We start from the raw sequence: 21722 nt of genomic DNA on the forward strand, positions 1-21722 counted from the left end.
CTGTGGCCGGGGGCTGACCTCTGACCTCTGACCTGACCGCAGAGGCCATCATCCTGCGGAGAGTGGACTCTCACTGAGAACATCCCAAGTGCAAGTGCATGTGGGTCTTTTCCCTGAGGCCCCCGTCTCTTTCAAGAAGAATCCCACTTTTCTGCTTCTGGGGACGTCCGGCGGTTGGCCTCCGGGGTGCGGGTAGGAGGGCACCTGGGGTCCAGCCAGGCGTTCCAGGGACTCTGGATTTCAGCCCCGACCTCTCCCTCCCGCTGAGCGCTCTGCGGGAAGAGCTCTCTGGTCTCCTGGCTTGGCAGCCGCTACAGGGCCTGTGGACCTTGGCCGAGCAGGTAGTGAGGTTCCCGAGACTCCACTTACCGACTTCTGACCTTTCTGTTTGTTTCCAGGCTTATGCCTCAACCTCGTTGTTGTGGATCAAATTGTACCCCCCAGCCCCCAAGAGATATGCTGAAGTCCTGACCCCTCGTACCTGGGGACAGGACCTTATTTGGAAATAGAATCTTTGCAGATCTATCTAATCAGGTTAAGATGAAGTCATGGTGGGTTGGAAGAGCCAAATCCAATGGCCGGCGTCCTCATAAGATAGGCCATCTGAAGACACGGGGACACACAGACACAGGGGAGAATGTCACGGGAAGACAGAGGCAGAAATTAGAGTGACGCGTCCAGAAGCCAAGGAATACCAGGGATTGCTGGCAACCACCAGAAGCTAAGTGAGAGAGGCACGGAAGAGATTCTCTCTCAGAACCTCCAGAAGGAGTCAATTTTGGACTTGGAGCCTCCAGAACTATGAGAGAAGAGATTTCTGTTGTGTGAGCCACCCAGTTTGTTGTACTGTGTTAGACGGCCCTCGAAAACCAACATACCCCCTCTTGGTTCCGAGTCCTGAACCCCTCAGGAGCTCCTCTTGAAAGACAGATCCACTCACTTTTGTCAGCAGACGTTCTGGGATGTTAGTTCCTTACCAACTTTTTAATATCTGGGGAGATCTTACATCCTCTCACATTCTGTTGTCCTTGAGAGTTTAGTTTTCTTTTTTTATTAAAGAATTACAACTTCATTATTTTGAATCACACTTAATAGTATTGAATAAGTCACTGAAATATTGAACTAAGGTGCTCACCTCAGAATTACTTCTTTTAGCAAAAAGGAAAAAGCAAGTAGGTGATGACTGAATAAACTATGACAAGTCAACTGACTGGAACACCAGGCTGCTGTTTTGAAGGATAACATGAAAATTATGTTAGGAATGTGGACACACGTTAGAACATTACGCCAAGTGACCAAAGCACAATACACTAGCGTCTCTGGGTAAATTTGTGTTTATGTGTGGACAACAGCATAAAATGGCACCAAAAGAAGAGAATGTGAGATTCTTACTTCTCCCAACAACCTTCTCTTGATGATTCAAGTATTCTGGAAGGTGATATGTTTTCTCTACCATGATCCTTATTTCCGTCTGAGTCCTTGCTAGCAGAGTCCTTAACATCCTTACTTATACTAACAGTCTGTTCAAGGAAATCTAGGTTTTTTTCTATGATGTTCCTCAAAAAGTTTTCACCCTCTTTCAATACCCAAGAAAATTTATACTTTTTAAAAACGTCCTTTATAATTACGTGAATGGAATTCTCAGAAGGAGGGGGAGATAAACTAGTGAGGCCAGTCTGCCATCTTCTATTGGCAATGTCAACCCACTTTGCAAGGGAAAGTGTTAGGTCAAGAACAGCTTAACATATTTCTGAGAGAATTTTCTATAGTAACCAGCTAAACAGAATCCATTAGCCCATTTGGTCTTCTAGGAATTGGTCTCCCTAGAGTCTCTACTCTGGTCCTGGTATCCTCCCCTCTGAAGGATTCAGGGTTTCGTTTTGTAAATGGCAGATTTACAAAGGTAACACATTCCTGGCCAGAATGGAAGCACCTTGTACTTCCTCAGAGCAGTATGGTGAGAAAAAGCAGCAGATGAAGACAGGACTTGGGACTGAACTTCTGGCTCTATTCTGTATTAACTGCTTCACTCGAATTATGTCCATTAGCTTCTTTAGGTTTCACTTTCCTCATATGTTAAAACTCAGATCATTAGACATTATAGGATCCCGAATGAAGTATGTTCTTCTTTCACAGTTAGGGTCAAACTAAACTGTGTCTGTAAAAGCACCTTGTAAGAGCAGTAAGTATTCAATAGATGTCTGCTTTCTGAAAAAAACGTGCATAAGGATACCGCATGCCTGTCAGGACTCTAATGCTGAATTTCTTTTCCAAGCGCTCAGTCTGTTAGAAGTCTTTGCCCTCGTTTTAGACCCTGGCTACCAAAGTCAGCTGTTGGGCTGCCAGATCGGTTGGTACATGAGAGTGCCTGGCTCTCTCTGGTCACGTTGCCATCTAGCATCTGCTTGCTAGGTGAGGCAATGCGCCTTGAGTGATTTATTTAATATTTTTATGGCTGCAGCTCAGATAATTAAATATAAGAGTTGTGATGGCTGGGCATCCAGAGAGGGCCTCCTTGAATTCTCTTAGGAAACATTTCGAGTAGTACAGAAGATTCCGTTTGGCAATAGCATAATAAGAATGCTTTATGTTTATCTCATGCCTCACTTCCCTCGAGCTCAAGCAATGCTGACCTTCCAAATGCACATTAAATTGCAGAAATTTCGGAGAGGCACTTGCAGTGCAAAAAAATAATATTTAAAAGAGGCCTTATTCATTTCCTGGTGGAAAAATGCAATTTTCCCTCTCTCTCTCTCTCTCTCTTCCACGTTCCATCTCTCCCCTTCTCTCTTCTTTTCTTGAGATTCAAAGAAGAGAGAGCCATGAAAAAGGGTAAATCGGCTTTTAAAATATGCTGTCTAGGGGCTCATGGGTGGCTCAGTTGGTTAAGTATCTGCCTTCAGCTCAGGTTATGATTCCAGAATCCTGGGATCAAGCCCTGGGTTCTTGGGCTCTGCTCAGGTGGGAGTCTGCTTCTCCATCTGCCCCTCCCCCCACTCCTTCTCTCTCTCTCTAATCTTTAGAAAAATATTTAAAATATGCTTTCTAGTGGCCCTAGGAAGCAACATAAGACAACATTCCAAGTCTTGTATGGACTTCAGTTAAGTCATTTTTAGTTTCATGATTCCCAAGCAGAAACACTTTTAAAAAGAGTTATTTATGCTGGTCAGCTGGATAAGAAGTAGATCTTATCTTAAATTCTACTTTCAAAAGTCTTATTAGGGAATATATATATGTATGTATGTATATACATATACATGTATGTATGGTGTGTGTATATATATATATATATATATATATATATATATATACCAGATTCCAGCATTTTAATATGGATTCATGATGGCAGTTTTGAACTCACAAAATGCACATGAACAGGAATACATTAAGTGCTACTGTATAAAAAACAGGTGTTTTTTGTTTTTTTTAGAGTTGCATGAAATGAGACAAAATCCATTTTATTTACAAGAAAATGTACATAGAGCTGGTTGCTTTATCAAGTCAAGCTCATTTTGGAAGTGGAAAATTCTAAAATCAAACATCCTGGCATATCACGTATTCAGGAAGAGCTCTAAGACGTAGCCAAGGGTGTGGGATGCCTTTACCTGACACATGCCATGCCCGGTGCAGGCAGTGACATGAGCCTGAATCTGCTCCGTTCGTAAGGCCTGTCCCCTGCTCAGCACTTCCCTCTACACAGCACATAATTAGCTGATGCTTCTTAGGGGTAACTCTTAGGAAATGTAGGATCTGGAAAGTCTTCTAAGTCAAAGAAAGATTACATTTTAATTATAATAGATTTAGCATATTTATTGTATTATAATTTTATGAAACCACATGTATACAATGTACATCAGGTTCTTGAAATCCTTATGTATGTGTGCTGACTCTCTTAACATGAATATTAAAATCACTAGACTGTATTTTCTGCCAATGTTGGATAAAAGAAAATTTCACGTATTTCCTAGTTGAAAAACTCAAAGCCCTGAAAAATTCATGGCTATAAACTGGCCTTTTTATATTAGAATTAAGGGCCAATTCAACCATGATGAGAACTAAACTGCTTTATGATATCTAAAAAGATATCATAGGCCATATACTTCAGATTATGGGCAGGAAGAGAACGGTGCACACTCTGATGAAAGGTTTCATATATTTATAGATGATAATTTAACATGATGTTATAACCCTACTTCGCACGTCCCACTGCTTCTGGTTAATTCTGTGGTGCTGCACCCATCATGCATTCCTCTGTTTCTTCATTCATTGGTCCCACAGATGTTTACGGAGCAGTGTGAATGTGCTAGGCACTATGCGGGTACCACGAAGATGAGGGTCCCAAGAAACTGGTCTAACGGGGAAGCAAGCCAGCCAGCCAGTCACCAGACACACGAGACAGCCTGTTGCCGTGGTCATGAAGAGACACATGGAATGCTACAGAGACATCGACGGGGGTAAAGGTTTTCCAGGCAGAGAGGAGCAGGAAGGAAGCAGAGCAAAGGCAAAGCAAGAGGGACAAGGGGGTCTGTGGGTCCTGTGCTTTGGGACAAAGGGTACGTGGGTGAGGAATTGGGTAGGGTGCCAGCAGATGAAGCCAACAGGCAGGGGGCCTCAGAAAAGGTGGCCCTGAGACACTACAGTGGGAAATCTGGAAGGGATCTCACACATGGTGGTGTAGGCTGAGGTTTTTAAGCAGGGGGTGCCATGATCCAATATATATATATATTTTTAAAGGAAGACCACTTTGGCAGAAGTTCGGAGGACAGGCCATAGTGGAGGGGCCTAGAAACTACATAAACTGACACTTGCAAATGTTTACATTTCTCTTCCATTTGTATTTGACTAACAGTTTATGGCCAGCTTGGAGGTAAACAGGTTTTACTATCAGCACTCAGATCTAGGTATAATGTATGTGACAAGGGCAGTATTTTGAAAATATTAAATCAGTGTGTTTTTGTTCTGCTTGAGCCACCACGCCTGGGGCTCCCCACCCACTAACTCGGTAGGCTTCCCTCCTGCAGACAAACAGCAAGCTGTCATCATTCAGCCTGGAGACGGTATGACCCTGAATGGCAGCTTTGTGTGGTGGTGGTGGTGGGGGGTTCTAAATTCCAGAATTCTCCTTCACCTATTGAGAACCAAATCTGGCCAAGTCACATCATCAAGTCAGACCACAAAGCTCTAGTGCAGACAGCACAGGGGAGGCCCGGTAAGGGCCATTCCCATCAGGCAAGAAAAACGAGATCTAAAAACTTTCTGTTGTCGGGGCTGGAGATGGGCGCAGGGGAGGTGGAGGAGGGAGAAAGAGAAGAGAAAGAGGGAGTGATGCCTGGGGGGCCCAGCTGTTGAGCAGCTGCCTTGGGCTTAGGGTGTGATCCTGGGGTTCTGGGATCGAGTCCCACATCTGGTTCCCCACACGGAGCCTGCTTCTCCCTCTGCCTGTGTCTCTGCCTCTCTCTGTGTCTCTCATGAATAAATAAATAAAATCTTAAAAAAAAAAGAGAGAGAGAAAGAAGGAATGGAGAGAGACAGAAAGGGGAGGGGGTGGTGAGAAAGGGAAAATGAAAAGGGAGTGTCTTGGCACCCTCCCTGTTTCTGGGGAGTACAAAGCCTGAGGGTCAAGGGGGGGGGGGCTTGTCTCTTGAATCTCAGAGCCCAAATCAGGAAAATGACAGAATTTTCCTAGAACAAGTTGGCACTGCCCCCAGACAGCTTATTAGGCCAGAGAGAGCAGCATGGGCAGCAGGGTGGGGGGCAGGCAGCTGGGAGTTCAGGGTGGTCCCGGGGTGGCCTAGCTCTGACCCAGACCGGGTGCTGGTGGGAGCCCAGGGGGAACTGCTGCCAGGGCAGGGGGCTCGAGGAGCTCCGGGGGCTGAGGGGGATTGAGGGGCTGGGGGAGCTGGGGGGGGGGGCTGGGGGAGGCTTGAGGGGCTTGGGGAGCTGGGGGGAGGCTGGGGAGCTCGAGGAGCTTGGGGAGCTGGAGGACTCAGGCTGCTGGGGGGCTCAGGGAGCTCGAGGGGCTTGGGGAGCTGGAGGGGCTCGGGGGCGCTCAGGGAGCTGGGGGCTCAGGGGAGCTCCGGGGGCTGGGGGGCTCGAGGGGCTCGAGGAGCTGGGGAGCTCGGGAGGCTCGGGGGGCTCGGGGGCTCGGCGGCCAGAACGAGGTCCCAGGCCTGCTCCAAGTGCCCCCCTAGAGACTGACGCCGGCCCACGAGCCCGGCCCCCAGCAGCCCCCTGGTGACCCCGACGGCCCCGCGGACAGTCCCCGGGCAGCCTCCGGCCGGCGCGGCGCAGCGGCGAGGGCGGACCCGGCGGCGCCCCCGTAGCGGCCCTCGAGGGGCGGCGCTGCTGTCCGCCAGGTTGCAGGAGCCGCGCAGCGCCTCCCCGGCCGGGCCAGGGCGCCGGAGGGGATGCGGACAGGCCGGGCCGCCCCCTCCCTCCGCAGTCTCGGGCTTGCGCATGACGTCATTCTCTGCAAAGACGAGGGGGGCCTGGCCCCCACTGTTTGCTCCTCTCCGCCGCCAGTGCTCAGTGCCCGGGGCTCAGAGCCTGGAGAAAGGGTCAGAAACCGACCCGGGTGGGGCCCTTTCTGTAGAGCACCCGAGGGGAGCGGTCTCCGCACCCCATTGTACTGCTCGTAGGCTTTTTAGGAGGAGATGATGTTACATTCCAACCAGTCACGCGTAGCTCATCACTGGTTCTTTTTTTAAAAAGGTGGACACGAAGCACGGGCCATCTGGGGGAATTACTAAGTCTTTTTTTTTTTTTTTTTTAAGATTTTATTTATTCATGAGAGAGAGACACACACGCACATACAGAGGCAGAGCCACAGGCAGAGGGAGAAGCAGGCTCCATGCAGGGAGCCCGATGCGGGACTCGATCCCGGGACTCAATCCAGGACTGGATCCCAGGTCTCCCGGGTCACACCCTGGGCCAAAGGCTGGTGCCAAACCGCTGACCCACCTGGGGATCCCCTCCTAAGTCATTTTTAAAGAACTTTTTTAAAAGACCAGAAAAACCGTCTTAGCGCTTTACCTCCTCTTTTCCAGTTTGTCAATTCTAATGCCCAGTCTTTATGGTTTTAATTGTATTTTATTTATTTTTAAAAGTTATCTTTATTTTTTAAAGATTTCATTTACTTATGCATGAGAGACATATACAGAGAGAGGCAGAGACACAGCCAGAGGGAGAAGCAGGCTCCGTGCGGGGAGCCCAACATGGGACTCGATCCAGGGTCTCCAGGATCATGGCTCGGGCCACAGGCGGCGCTAAACCGCTGCGCCACCGGGGCTGCCTGGTTTTAATTGTATTTTAAAGATTATTTTCGCTCTTCTCTCAGAGAGCTTGCTAATAATTGCATCAGGTGAGTCTACTTTCCAGAACTACCATTCCAATGGAAGGCAGAAAAAAAAAAAAGTCAAAAGCTATCGTGATCATGACATCAGCCTCTCTGCCCGTTGCAGCAGCCCCATGGCATTTTTATGAAGAGGCAATACTCTTGCAGGACTTTTTCCTCCTTTAACGAAGACAGAGAATGATTCTGGCTAGATCCTGTCCAAGGTCTTTGACAGTATCTGAAAAAGAATCCACTCCAAAATCAAGAGCCTGTTTGGGACCGGCTGAAAATATCGTTGGGTTCATAATAAAAATGAACCCCTCCATCCTTAACCACAGAAGATTTATACCGCCTCTATGCATCATTGAAATTCTAGGTACATTGAGGTTTGATTAAGTCGAGAATGACTACAAGGGGCAAACACTTAGCTCGATATTGCAAAGGGGAGCTCAGTGTGAGGCTGGCACATCAGGTTTTCTGTTTACCCCTAAGGCTGGTGCTGCAATGACTTCAAAGTTTGATGATGTCTTTTTTTTTTTTTTCTCCCCTTTTTCTTCTTTCTTTCTTTCTATTTTTTCTCCCTTCAAAGATGTTGAGCAGCAGGCTAATGGATCCCCAGCAGGGTGCAAAGACAGCAGAAAGCACAGGAATCAGATGTCAATGTGTTCCTTCAAGATACCCTGCTAGGACAGAGCTAACTAACCAGGCTTTAGTCTTCTCTTGGGGCACACGCTCTGATGGTTCGCGGCCCACTCTGGACTTCCTATACGCTTCCTGATTAAAATGCTGTCACAGATAAATCATGACTTCTCCCTGTTAGGACCAATTACTATTCTCTTTAAAGAAGAGTTTGGAACCATCAGATTAAAAAGATGAGGCAAGTTCTGGAGAATTATATACTCCATATTGTAGATATATGTAGCCCAGTGTGTCATAGCTCCCTACCCTGTAACTACTCATGGATCGGGGAGGGTTCGCTGCATGTTCCCTCCCTATGAACTGCTTTGTTGACATGTTTTTATCTATTTTCTGACCGTCACTTCCAGTCAGACAGTAGATTACTGAGTTAACTTCCTAATGAATAGATTTTAAGAGGATTGGAGGAATTAGCATGGTTTTCCTTCAACACAGGCGCAGATTGACTGGAGATTGAAGTAGTCTCAGGGATGAGGTTCAATTTTAAATGCAATGGGCATCCAAAATGTAGTTTGTGTGAGTTCCCACCTAAGCACACAAATAAGTAGCCCTTCAGGTGCCTGAAACTAGTGGTAATCTACCACTTGGCTTGGAGGAGGGACAAAACTCAGCAAACTGGGGTGAAAGAGGAAAGTGCTTGATCTGATTTCGAATTTGATAAGCACAACCTTTTCAAAACCATGAAGTGAAACCAATTTAACCTGTGAAAGTCAATGAAGTCAAAAACAATCTACAGAATGGGAGAAGATATTTGCAAATGTCTTATCAGATAAAGGGCTGGTATACAGAATCTATAAAGAATTTATCAAACTGCACACCCAAAAAACAAATAATCCAGTCAAGAAATGGGCAGAAGACATGAATAGACATTTCCCCAAGGAAGACATACACACTGCCAACAGACGCATGAAAAGATGCTCCACGTCCCTCAGCATCAGAATACAAATTGAAACCAGAATGACATGCCACCTCTCACCAGTCAGAATGGCCAAGATGAACAAATCAAGAAACAACAGATACAGGTGAGGATGAGGAGAAAGGGGACCCTCTCACACTGTTGGTGGGATTGCTGTAAACTGGGGCAGGGCAGCCACTCTGGAAAACAGTGTAGAGTTTCCTCAAAAAAATTAAAAATAGAACTACCCTACAATGCAGCAATTGCACTACTAGGTATTTATCCAAAGGATACAAATAGAGTAATTTGAAAGGACACCTGCACCCCAATGTCTATAGCAGCAATGTGTGCAATAGCCAAAATATGGAAAGAGCCCAGCTGTCCATCGGCAGATGAATGGATAAAGAATTTGTGGGACACACACACACACACACACACAATGGAATCAGCCATCAAAAAGGATGAAATCTTGCCATTTGCAATGATGTGGATGGCATTATGTTGGGTGAAATAAGACAGTCAGAGGAAGACAAATACCATATGATTTTTGCTCACATGTGGAATTGAAGAAACAAAATAGATGAACATAGAGGAAGGGAAGGAAAAATAAAGTAAGACAACAACACAGGGAGACAAACCATGAGACTCTTACCTCTAGGAAACAAAGTGAGGGCTGCTGATGGAGAGGTGGGTGGGGGGAGGGGGTAACTGATGGGCATTAAGGAGGGCACTAGACGTAATGAGCACTGGGTGTTACATGCAACTGATGGATCACTAAATTCTATCTCTGAAACTAAAAATACACTATATGTTAATTAAATTGAATTTAAATAAAAAATCAAAAGAAAAAAAATCTGTCCTAAAACCATATTTGTACCTACTGCTCAGCTGCATCTCCACCCCTGCTTCCAAATTCAGTCCTCCAGCCCCAGGGCTCCGGTTAGCCTCCACCCTCGCTAGAGGGCATCTCTCCACCCTGCGCTGCTCCTCCTGGGACAGGGATTCCACCTCTCTCCATAAGTATTTGTTTTCCTCAGGCTCTATACGAGGTTTCTTGTCACCCAGACCACTCCACCTTGGGGTCAGAGCACTGGCCGGGAAAAGGAACATTCTCTGTCTCATACGTACTATCCTGTATCCTTTTGCTCTATGCCCAGACTGACCCAGCAAGGCCACCCTGGATTCTTACGCTCTATAATTCAGACCATGTCATTTCAGATCAATCCCTTTTTGGGATGCCTGTCACCTGTGTACTTTCTCATTTGCTTTTTAACCCCTCATACTCTCTATTATTGCAGTTTCATGTTCAAAACCCCAAACTGGCCTTTCAGCAACAGCCTGAGTTCTTGCAGACATTTTGCCTCAATGACCAATGTCACATCAATGACTTCCCTTGCTTGGTGAGTTATTTTGTCAAGGCTTTGTATCTTTGCACTACTGGTGATTCCTGCCCACTGGCTCATTCCATTTCGCTTCTGGAGCACAGTTAATGTCAAATTACCCAGTTAAATAATGGACAACCCCTAAGCCCCCAACTGCGTGAGATGGAACAAAAGTCCCTCTGAGGGACTCTCAGAGAAGACAGTTAAAATCGTTCAACAAAGTTTCAGTTTGAGGGCTTTTGGAAATATTGGTTTCAAAGATTTTAAAGAATTTACAACTAAAATTTGTAAGTGCTATTTTCAGTTTAAATTCAAGTGGCTTCCTTTTCAACCTGAAGATTTCAAAGTATTTAATAGGAAGTATCAAATAAGCCCAAATGATTGTGAATCAGTACCAAAACAATGAAATTAGCATGGAAAAGCACATGGGAATCCTTTCCAGCATTTACTGTCACTAATCACACAGGAAGGATGTATGGACTTTGGGTCCATTCCAAAGTAGCTTTTTTTTTTTTTTAATTTAAATTCAATTTGCCAACATATAGTCTAACACCCAGTGCTCACCCCATCAAGTGCCTGTCATCCAGTTATCCCATCCCCCCATGCACCTCCCCTTCTGCAACCCTTTGTTTGTTTCCCAGAGTTAGGAGTCTCTCATGGATTGTCTTCCTCTTTAATTTTTCTCCACTCAGTTTTCCCCTTGCCCCATGGTCCCTTTCACTATTTCTTATATTCCACATATGAGTGAGACCATATGATAATTATCTTTCTGTGATAATACCCTCAGTTCCATCCACATCAATGTAAATGGTGGGTATTCATCCTTTCTGATGGCTGAGTAATATCCCATTGTATATAGACCACATCTTCTTTATCCATCATCTGTTGAAGGACATCATGGCTCCTTCCACAGTTCGGGTATTGGGGACATTACTGCTATGAACACTGGGGTGCAGGTGTCCTGTTGTTTCACTACATCTGTATCTTTGGGGTAAATACCCAGTAGTCAATTGCTGGGTCGTAGGGTAGCTCTATTTTTAACTTCTTGAGGTACCTCCACACTGACTTCCAGAGTAGCTGCACCAGCTTGCATTCCCACCAACAGTGCCAGAGGGTTTCGCTCCAAAATAGCTTTGCAAACTAATACCAAAAATTTATCAGTCCCACAGTTACAAGTCTTCATCCTCCTAAGCTTTACCCACAGTAAAAGGAATTTATTAATGGCAAGAATTCATCCCATTTAGTGCATAACTGTGCATAGGAAACTGAATAAATTATAAATTATTCAATATGAGTAGTCAGGGTGAATTTAGCAAAGCAAGATATATGTGACCCAACAGCTATGGGCTTTATACCTGGGGCCCAGCATACCAGAGGAACCAGGGTGGGAGGAGCGAGCGGGAAGAAAAGGGAGTTAAGGTTCCTCTTATAGTAAAGAATACATCACTCTTGATTTTTTCGCCTAATCTTTCATTATTAAAAGCACATTATGTGCCATTTATAACTAAAATGATCTATTTTAGATTATTTTAAAACTTTGTCTCATTTTTATGCTATCATGTATTTCATGCCTAACATAAATAAATTTATTTTTGGTGTTTATAGTCACTAAAAAGTTACATTTCCATCTTCAAGACAGTAATCTAGATTTTTTTTTTTAACATAATGTGACAGGGCTCAGCAGCTCCTAAAAGTGCTGAAAATGAAGTGGTAGATAGATAAGCCTGAAACTTAATGGTTGTGAGGTCCTTAAAAAACAATACTGTGTTTTTAATGGAGTTACACAGAGTGAGAAACTAAAGTGGTTTTGCTTTCTCTGCGTGTGTTTCTCACTTTGAAGTTAGAAAAGCAGCTCAGTTTGATGGAGCGAGGTAGGGGGTAAAGAACTCGCCAGGTTTTACACATGAAAGCAAATGCTTAGTAGTAGAATTAAAAGCCAGTGTACACTAAACTGTTAGTGTTAACTGATGCCAACCCTAATCTATACTCAAAAAGTGGAGTGTGAACATTCAAAGCCCGTGACACTTGTCTCCTTGCCAGGAGCAGGGTCCTGAACCCCAGGCGGCAGAGCTGGAAACCATTAGTGCACCCCGCTCAGCAGCATTCAGTGGTCAGCATTTGTCACATGCATCTCAGAGAAAGGCTGTGTTTTAAGATGGAAGGTTCTTTGAAAACCCTGTGGCTCAGAACAGAGAACCATGTCTCCTAGTTTTGTGGAACTCTTCTATCTCACATGATATGAATAGACGTAAAAGAAACAGGGAAAAAGAAAAAAAGGAAAGAAAGAAAGAAAGAAAGAAAGAAAGAAAGAAAGAAAGAAAGAAAGAAAGAAAGAGAAAGAAAAGAAAGAGAAAGAAAGAAAGAAAGAAAGGAAGGAAGGAAGAAAGAAAGAAAGAAAGAAAAGAAAAGATATCCACAGCCAAATGTTAGAGAAATTTGGAATTAATCAAGATTAAATGTGATTCTTTACCAAAGGGCTCTGAGCTCTAGCAGGCTCCCTGGTAGTTGGGCCTGAGAGCTCTCTTTGAGGAACTATTAGGCTACAGCTGGATACTTGTGTTCCATGGGCACGGCTTGGGAAAACTGAGTTAAAACCTTACTGACCCTGGTGTATAGATGAGGTCATCGAGGCCTGTGGCCATCATGTCCTAGAAGGAGAACTCAGGTCTCCGGCCTCCTAGCACCAACTTTTCCTAAGAGGTGGTCAGAAATCTGAGAAAAGACTTGGCTGCAGCCCGTGGGGCCATCGGCCAGCAATACCCATGCCCAGGAAGGGTGTGCTAACTAAACCTTCTGAAAGTACATACGCTCTTCTCTCGTGGCTCAGGACACGCAGACCCTCCCAAATCATGATTACCTGATACAGAGGCATGCAGATGCTATCAATCCACTCCAACTGCAACCGAGGCAGTTCATCTTTCCGGTTCCGGTCAAAAATAGCCTAGAATGGGGGAGAGAAGCTTGCTTTATTACACTCAAGTATTTTACAGGTGCTTTGTCAAACACTTTGCCACAATGATCCAATTTTTACCAACTGAACACTTCACAAATCACAATCAACCTTTACATGTACTTTTTTTTCCTTTATCTATGATGAGAAATAAAGTATTTTCACCTCTTTTTTTTATGAGATTTGTGAGCGAATTTATTTGAACTTTATGGCACGCAACTCCTTGGGGCCAAAATCTGCCTTCAGATATAGGTAATGGCCACTAAATCAAGTCATCAGGTCACTGGGAATTGGGTACAAGTCAAGGGGAAGGGGATACGTTTTATTGCCACAAAAATAATGCAGGCTTTTATTTTTATAGTGACAGAAGGTGGGATAGATTAGAAAAGATTTTTAAAGCAGTTTCATTTTAAATAGAAACTATTTGTATTAATTTTTCCGGGGCAGGGGGTGTTGGTTTGACAACTCTGTGTGTTTTTCAGTAAGATTCTGTTATTAATAAAATCCTAATTTTTAAAAAATCTATCTTTGGATGGATGATGTGATAGGTACCCAGGCTGTCCTCATTCCCAGCCTTTAAACTTCATGGTATTATAATGTCTAAAAAATTTAGGTATATCTTTTCCAGGAAAATTAGTGATCTGTCCCTGGGGCAGACACGAAAAGGGAACCAATCGGTTGGGATTGGGGCCAACACAGATTCTTGAACACACGCTGCCAGTTCTGGTCCAGTAAGCTTACCCCTCTCTCTGCTACCAGGGCGCCAGGCCAGGGTCTGAGGAGTGACCCTTCCCTGCATGCTGTCTTTCAGGCAGCTTGGCCTGCTGTCCCCAGAGATAATGGGCAGCACCCACAGCACTCTGGCATTCGCAGAGGGTGTGAGGGCAGGTCCAAGGTGTCCCCTTGGTCGGGAGGTGCTGGAAAAGCGTAGGGATGCGGGTGGAGGGGGGGCACGGAGAGGAGACAGGAGGGCACTGCCCAGGGAGGCATCTCGAAATCAGGCGGGAGGTCGCTGACTGCCCCAGGCTCTGCTCGTCCTGGTCTTGCAACATGAAATGCGGAACACCAGGAAAGGGGACTGGGATCTGGAGAAGACAGACTCGGGCCAGGCCGGGGAAGGAAGGAGCAGGCCTTGTAACCTGGCAGGAGTCTTTGGCCGACGTGGTCCTTTAACAGTAGTATTCTCTTACCTACTCTCGAGCTCTCGATGTTATCTGACTTTTTTTTTTTTTTTTTTTTTTTACTTACTTCCTTGCTGTTTCTGGTCCACAGAATGGCTTTTTATTTTTTTAAATTCAGTGGCTTTTAGTATATTTACAATTAGTTGTGTGCGACTGTTACTACAGTCTATTTTAGAACATTTTAATCACCCCAACAAGAAATCTCATACCAATTAGCAGTCACTCCTCATTCTCCCCAAATCCCCAGGCTTTGGTGGCCGCAAACCTCTTTTCTGTTTGTATGGATTTAGCTTTTCTGCACATTCCTACCATTGGAAGCATCCGGTACGTGGTTTTTTTTTGTGACCAGCTTCTGTCACCGAGCATGATGCTTTCCGGTTTCATTCCTGGAGCATTCATCAGCACTTCATTCCTCTTTGTGACCAAATGCTGCTCCACCGTACAGTTATACTACATTTTATTTATCCATTCCCCAGTTGATGGGCAGTTGGGTTGTTTCCACTTTCGGGCTATTATGAGTACTGCTGCCGTGAACATTCCCGTTCAGGTTTCCATGTGGCTGTACATTTTCCTTTCTCCTGGGGATATACCTAGAGGCAGAACTGCTGGGCCATGTGCCCGGTCTAACATTTAATGTTTTCATGAGTTGCCAAACTGTTTTCCAAAGCAGCTGCACCATTTTATATTCCCACCAGCAGTGTATGAAGTTCTAATTTCTCCACATCCTCCTCAGCACTGGCCGTTGACTGTCTTTTTAATCATAGCTAGCCCCTTGAAGTGGTATGTCACTGCGGTTCAGTTTGCATTTCCCTGATGACTAATGATTTTGAGCATCTTTCTCCATGTGCTTATTGGCCATCTGTACATATTCTTTGAAGAAACATGTATTCAGACCCTTATCCTTTTAAAAAATTGGGTTGTGGGGATCCCTGGGTGGCGCAGCGGTTTGGCGCCTGCCTTTGGCCCAGGGCGCGATCCTGGAGACCCGGGATCGAATCCCACATCGGGCTCCCGGTGCATGGAGCCTGCTTCGCCCTCTGCCTGTGTCTCTGCCTCTCTCTCTCTCTCCCTCTGTGACTATCATAAATAAATAAAAATTAATAAAAAAAATTTAAAAAAAAATAAATAAAAAATTGGGTTGTCTTTCTAGGAGTTGTTAATAGTTCTCTATATATTTCAGATGTCAGGCCCATATCACATATGATTCACAAATAATTTCTTCCATCCTGTAGGCTGTCTTTTCATTTTCTTGATAGTGTCCTTTAAGATGCAAAGTGTTAAGTTTTAATGAGGTCAAATTTATCTTTTTTTTTTTGCGCTTTTGTATCTCTTGTGCTTTTGGTGTCATAGCTAAGACATCATTGCCAGATCCAATCCAGATTTACACCTTGTTTTCTCCTAAGAGTATTATAGTTTTAGCTCTTACATTTAGGTCTATGATCCACTGTGAGGTTATTTTAAGGTTTGGTGGGAAGTAGGGGTCTAATTTAACTCATTTGCAGTGGATAGCTTACTGTCCCTGCACTGTTTGAAAAGACTAGCACCCCACACACACCCCCTCCCTGCAATTGAAATTGTCTTAGCATCCTGTTGAAAATCACTGCATCACCCTGTTGACCATAACTATAGGAGTTTCTTTCCAGACTAGTTACTTCTCAATAAATGTTTTTGAGTAGAAGTGTGAGATAGTACATTGTCCTGTGCTTTCCTGTGACAGCACTGTGCATCTTGTAGTTGATTATGAGTGATTTTTTTATTTTTGAAGATTTTATTTATTCATTTGAGAAGGAGAGACCACGTGTGAGAGAGCAAGCATGAGCCAGGGGCAGAGGGAGGGGCGGGGAGAGGGAGCAGAGGAAGAAGCAGGCTCCCCACAGAGCAGTGAGCCCAATGCCGGGCTTGAGCCCAGGACGCCGGGATCACAACCTGAGCCAAAGGCAGACGTTTAACTGACTGAGCCACCCAGGTGCCCCAAGTGACTGTTTATTTAATGTCTATATTTCCCATCAGTTGACAAGGTTCGGGGAAGGGCAGGGAAGATGGTGCTTTGCTCATGGCTGGATACACGGTGCCCAGCTTCATGCTTGATACCTGGAGGTGCTCAAGCATGTTTTATTAACTGACTCACTGCTTCCACTATTAACTCTTTGGTTACTCTAATGACCTTTAGGACCATCACATCTGATGGGGGCTCCCAGACAATTTTCTTCCTAAATATCAAGGAATCACAGACACAGCTGGTGTCACCTCTGGGTGGATGCATTTTCAGACATTTCTGGAAAAGGACTAATGAGAAATAGCCCTGCCACAGCAGCCAGGAGACTGTCATCAGCAATGTTAAGTAGCCTTTTGTGAGGGGAGAGTAGCATTTAGTGCTATGCTTCCACCGCAAAATTAATTTCATTTCCGTCTTCAGAGAAAGCCTTACCTGAGCCTCCAGACAAAGGCTCCTTAGTGCTGTGTCACTGCACCTGCCAGCTCGCCAGTGCTGGCAACTGACTCATATTTTTTTTTCATTTAATTAAATGACCTGTGGTATTGCTGCTTTATCAACCCTTCAGATGATGCCTCTGAAACAGTTTTTTTTTTAAGTGGAGGAAAGCTTTAATTTGAAAATAGGTATGTAGCTGAGAGAAATGTGGGTTATATGAGGTTTTACAAATTAATTATGTTTCCCAATCTAGTATCTTTATTTTTATAGCCAAATCTGGTGATACCACCAAAAAAGAATAAAGGGAGGTTCTGGAAACAATATAAATAGATGTTGCTTAGGAAACTGAAACACTGGGTGAGTGTTCTAACCTATGCAGTCATCTTACCTTTTATAGGTAAACAACAAATTAGGAATAGTCAAAATTAGCAAGGCTGTGAGGTGTGACTTCAAGTAGGTGAAGCTGTTTATCCAGGAGCTAGTTCTGCTGCATTTCCTTGCTTTTAAATGTCAGCGAAGAAAGGCATCCTAAAGCTTGAAGATCATATAAATACCTCTAAATGTTCAAAACTCGGTTGACTTAAATCCTCATAAACAGACATTCTTGACAATTGACAACTGAGCTGCATTGAATCTACTGCGCTGGGCCAGCTTTACAATACTTTGCACCACTCTTTGAGTTGCTGGATGGTGTGTTTTTAACTAACCATTCCTTACAAATAAAGAGGCCACTCCCTCCTTGTGGGTGGTGATGGAAGCATTTATGTCTTTGGTCTTGTTTGAGTAAAAACAACATTATCCTGAGCCTACAGTAAGCATTCTCAACTAATAACTGAATGGATGAGTCCAATAAAAATAGCATTTCAGTCAACAGAACCTAGTTCCCCAAGTGAAACCTTTCATTCGCAAACAAAGAAATGAAACAGAGATTTGTAATGATTTGGATTTGAGGTTTTGGAAAGTTTGAAATCAGAAAATAAAACCCAGGACATCCATTGTTTACTGCAGCTGTTCATTCTCGCTGCTCAAGGCTGGACAGCTGACCTTCAACTTTTGTCTGTATTTCTATTCCAAAGTAGCTACTGATCACATATGAAGCGCCAGCACTGGGCTTTGAGCTACTCAAATGCCACTCTGCACATCCTCCCTTGTGCCTACTTGTCCCACTGTGAGAGCTCATGAAAACCTGGGAATAAGAGTATTGAACATTGAAGTTTATTAAAGTTAGTTTTTTTTTTTTTAATCCTGCAATTAGCCAGATCCTTACTCTTTGGCAGGCAGTTAGCTTTTTTTTCTTTTTAAAGTTTTATTTATTTATTTATTTATTTATTTATTTATTTATTTATGAGAGAGCGAGAGAGAGGCAGAGACCCAGGCAGAGGGAGAAGCAGGCTCCATGCAGGGAGCCCGACGTGGGACTCAATCCTGGGACTCCAGGATCCTGCCCTGGGCCAAAGGCAGGCACCAAACCGCTGAGTCACCCGGGGATCTTGAAGTTTATTAAATTTTTAAACTTTCAGGAATGCTTCCTTAACTCCATTTTCAGTCTTTCCCACTTTCAAGTTGTGTTTGGAGTTACTTTTGAAAATGTCATTCCAAAGGGTAAATATGTCATAATAAAAAGATGGACTTACTGAAGGAGTGAGTTTGAGTTCTGCTCTCTCCCGATCTCCTTGCTCAAAGAACTCACTGGTTACAAGTTCGGCCACCTAAAACATACAGATACTTAATTTATGGTTATGTGTAATTTATCATAAGATTATTTTCAACACAGATAATCATTTAAACAGCTTTTGAAGAAGTATGTTAACCTTTTCTGTTTCAAGTTATTACAGACTTTAATCAATGAAACTGATTTCCTTTCAATTAGAAGAACTTGTGCAAGGTATTTTCAGATGCATGCTAGGAGATGATCTCTGACAGTACAGATTCCATATTCAGGGTGAGGTACTGGGTTGCCACCTTCAAAGTAGGAAATGTTCTTATTGCAGAAAAATAAAGCAAATAGTACCTAAGAGTAATTTTTGTTTTATAATATACTTGTAATATATTTTATAATATACTTGTAATAATAATTGATCATTGTTAGGCTAAAGAGACGCTCCTCCAAGCCCTGTGCTTATGATAGCTTATGTGAAGCATAATGATGTAACAGAGAAGTGTTAAACAGGTATTTTCAACAACCCTCTAGTGTGCATATAGGAAATCTCTGAGATGAACTTGCTAGATTTACAAAATTTGGAAGAGCAGGGGGAAAAAATCCCAGAAAATTTGATGGCAAGAAGATCTAGATTCCCAGACTCATTTTCCTCTATTCCAGGCTCTTATAAGATGAAGTTCTAAGGTGTGGAAAAGGCTAGATTGGTTTAATTTTGGTCAAGTGGATAGAATCAAGATAATTTCCCTAAGCATTCTCTCTCAAGAAATTCTGTCAACTATTCATCATAACCATTGATAAAACATAAAAACATCTCTCTGTCTCTGTCTCTCTCTCTCTCACACACACTCCCCTGCCCCCGAGAGTAGCAAGTATATAGCTCATTTATTTAAAAAATAGAATATATAGTCAGTTCAGATTTTCAACATTTCTAATAAGGAATATGAGTACCTTTTAGACATTCAATAGCATAAAACTAGTTGGAACTGGCTCAATTTTTCTAGGACCTGATTCACTTCTCTCTCTCTAGTCTCAGCTACTACCTTTCACATTAGCACTCCAGACCTCTCTCTCTGTCTCTGGCCTTCCTTTAAAAAAGAAATGGTCCCCTAAGGGCCTGCCCTCATTTATTCAGCTCCCAGAACACTCCCTCAGATTGCTCTGAGGTGGATCTTATGCACTAAAGAATACAAATGTGCACACCAGGCCACCCCAAGGTAGGAGTCCTGTGTAGGTCTATAGCCCCTGGAAAGCAAAGAAATTAAAACAAAATCCTGTCCTTGATCTTTCTAAAGTGGTCCTGGGTATCTCCCCTGTGCTTCTTTCACGGCTCAACTTGTACCACTGTTTCATTTGTACTTAAAAACCCAATCAGGAACATTAAGTGGCTCCTGATTGAATTTTTTATTAAAGAAGGAAATTGAGATGCTAATCAGGCCTTGGGGGATCACTGGGGAAACCCACATGCTTAGAGTCATGTTTGTGAAGAAGGAAAAATGGAATAGGCACCAAAATCTGCAAGGAAATGTTAAAAAATCAACATCTAGGAAATTAGAAATATTTTTATATTTTTGAAAGAAGTTTCCATTGTTTTTGTCCAAATATTTCCTAAAATCATAGAAGTGAGTATGTTTTTGAAAACATTTTAACCTATTCAATTTAGAGACAAACACAAATGAGATCTCCAGTTTAGAGGCGTGACAAGATTTTTGATGGAAATGTTTGGAAAATCATGGTTTTGTGTTTTATTTCCCTGAACTCCTGGGTTTCTGCACATCCTAAAAGTAAAGTATTATTTACATCAAAGTCTAAGAAGCCTAAGAAGCCACCTTCAAGTGGCCAGTGGGCCTCCCAAATTGGTCTAAAATATCAATGCAGAAACTCTTTATCCTGTCCTTTTCTTGCTTCTAAGTGGGCTACTGCTCCATTAGTTGTTGACACGTATCTCACTGGGGTTTCTGAAAGTCCTGGCACATCAGACCTCATCCCATTCTCTTTCCAATCTTCTCTATTTTTTCCCTGGTCCCCTGAACTTTCTGCCACTCTCCACTCTTCCACTTCTTTCCATCCCAATCAGACTGGCCACCCCCACTACCTATACCTTTCCCCCAGACTTGGAAGATACCTACCTCTTCTCTGTTTCCAAACTTTACTATAGGGGAGCCTTCGCACATGGGGGAGGTGAAGAGTGGGCAGAGATGTACAAATAAGCTACTCAACCATGCAAGTTCTCCCCACTTACCCTGCTGTCTATAATTTCAAATGTGTTGCACTAAAACGAAAACTGACGATCAATTGGAGGAGAGCTATTTATTAGAGGAGAACTTTGTAGGAAAACTGCCCAATCTGTACTGGAATGTGACAGGAGCAAAGAAATAGGCTTTTCTTTGACTTAAGCAACTGAAATTTGAGAATGTATTTGTTACTGCGGCAAAGCCTACTGAAGTTTGGCCTAACACAAAAACTAGTATGGAAATGAGGTGCTGATGTTAAAAGAAAAAGAAATTTTAGAAAAGGAAGAAAAATATAAGAAGATCCTGAAATATGTGGTGCCAACAGTACAAGGTACTGAAATATGTGGTGCCAACAGGTACAAGACAGTGAGGAAATGTTGTGGGAGGCTGTGAGGATGATGGCCCATGTTACACAGTGGCAAAATATTTTGTACAATTCTCACTGAAATAAAGCAAATAATGTATCTAATGAATTTACAGCCTTAGGGGAAGAGATTGGAAAACAAATGTTAGAAGCATGTGATGATTGCTGTTGACTGTTTTGCTAAGTATTATAAGAAGTGAGCTCAGAAAAGAATTGATGACAGGTTTATATAATCAGGAATGAAAAGGAATAGAGAGAGTCACAAATTCAGTCTTCATCTTCAGGGATGGAAGATGAAGCTGCTTTTGACTCCAAACTGTAAAAATAAAAATTGAGATACATTTTGAATGACTAAGGCTGATCAAGACTCAGCCTTGCAGGGTGCCTGGCTGGTCAGTCAGTGGAGCATGTGACTCTTGATCTCAGGGTTGTGAGTTCAACCCCATCCTGGGTGTAAAGAGTACTTAAAAATAAAATCTAAAAAAAGACCCACAAAAAACACCTCAGCTTTGCAACAAGAATCAAAGGTGTGGCCAGTGCCCTCACAGTTAAGACCTCTGAACGAATTAGGCGGTACACAGGATATCCCTTCAATTGTA

At 43.5% G+C, this 21722-nt stretch overlaps 1 protein-coding gene across 1 annotated transcript in view; it reads right to left on the reverse strand.

Moving 5' to 3' along the window:
- The window catches only part of PDE11A (phosphodiesterase 11A), a 381245-nt gene that overhangs the window by 17388 nt on the left and 342135 nt on the right, over positions 1 to 21722 (reverse strand). The window contains exons 18-19 of the mRNA XM_041722472.1: positions 18503 to 18577; positions 13164 to 13247 (exon numbers count right to left, since the gene is read on the reverse strand). Coding sequence (XP_041578406.1) covers positions 13164 to 13247; positions 18503 to 18577 — 159 coding nt within the window. The remainder of the gene's footprint in view (positions 1 to 13163; positions 13248 to 18502; positions 18578 to 21722) is intronic.

Source organism: Vulpes lagopus, chromosome 11 (genome assembly GCF_018345385.1).
Source record: "Vulpes lagopus strain Blue_001 chromosome 11, ASM1834538v1, whole genome shotgun sequence".
Classification (NCBI taxonomy): Eukaryota; Metazoa; Chordata; class Mammalia; order Carnivora; family Canidae; genus Vulpes; species Vulpes lagopus.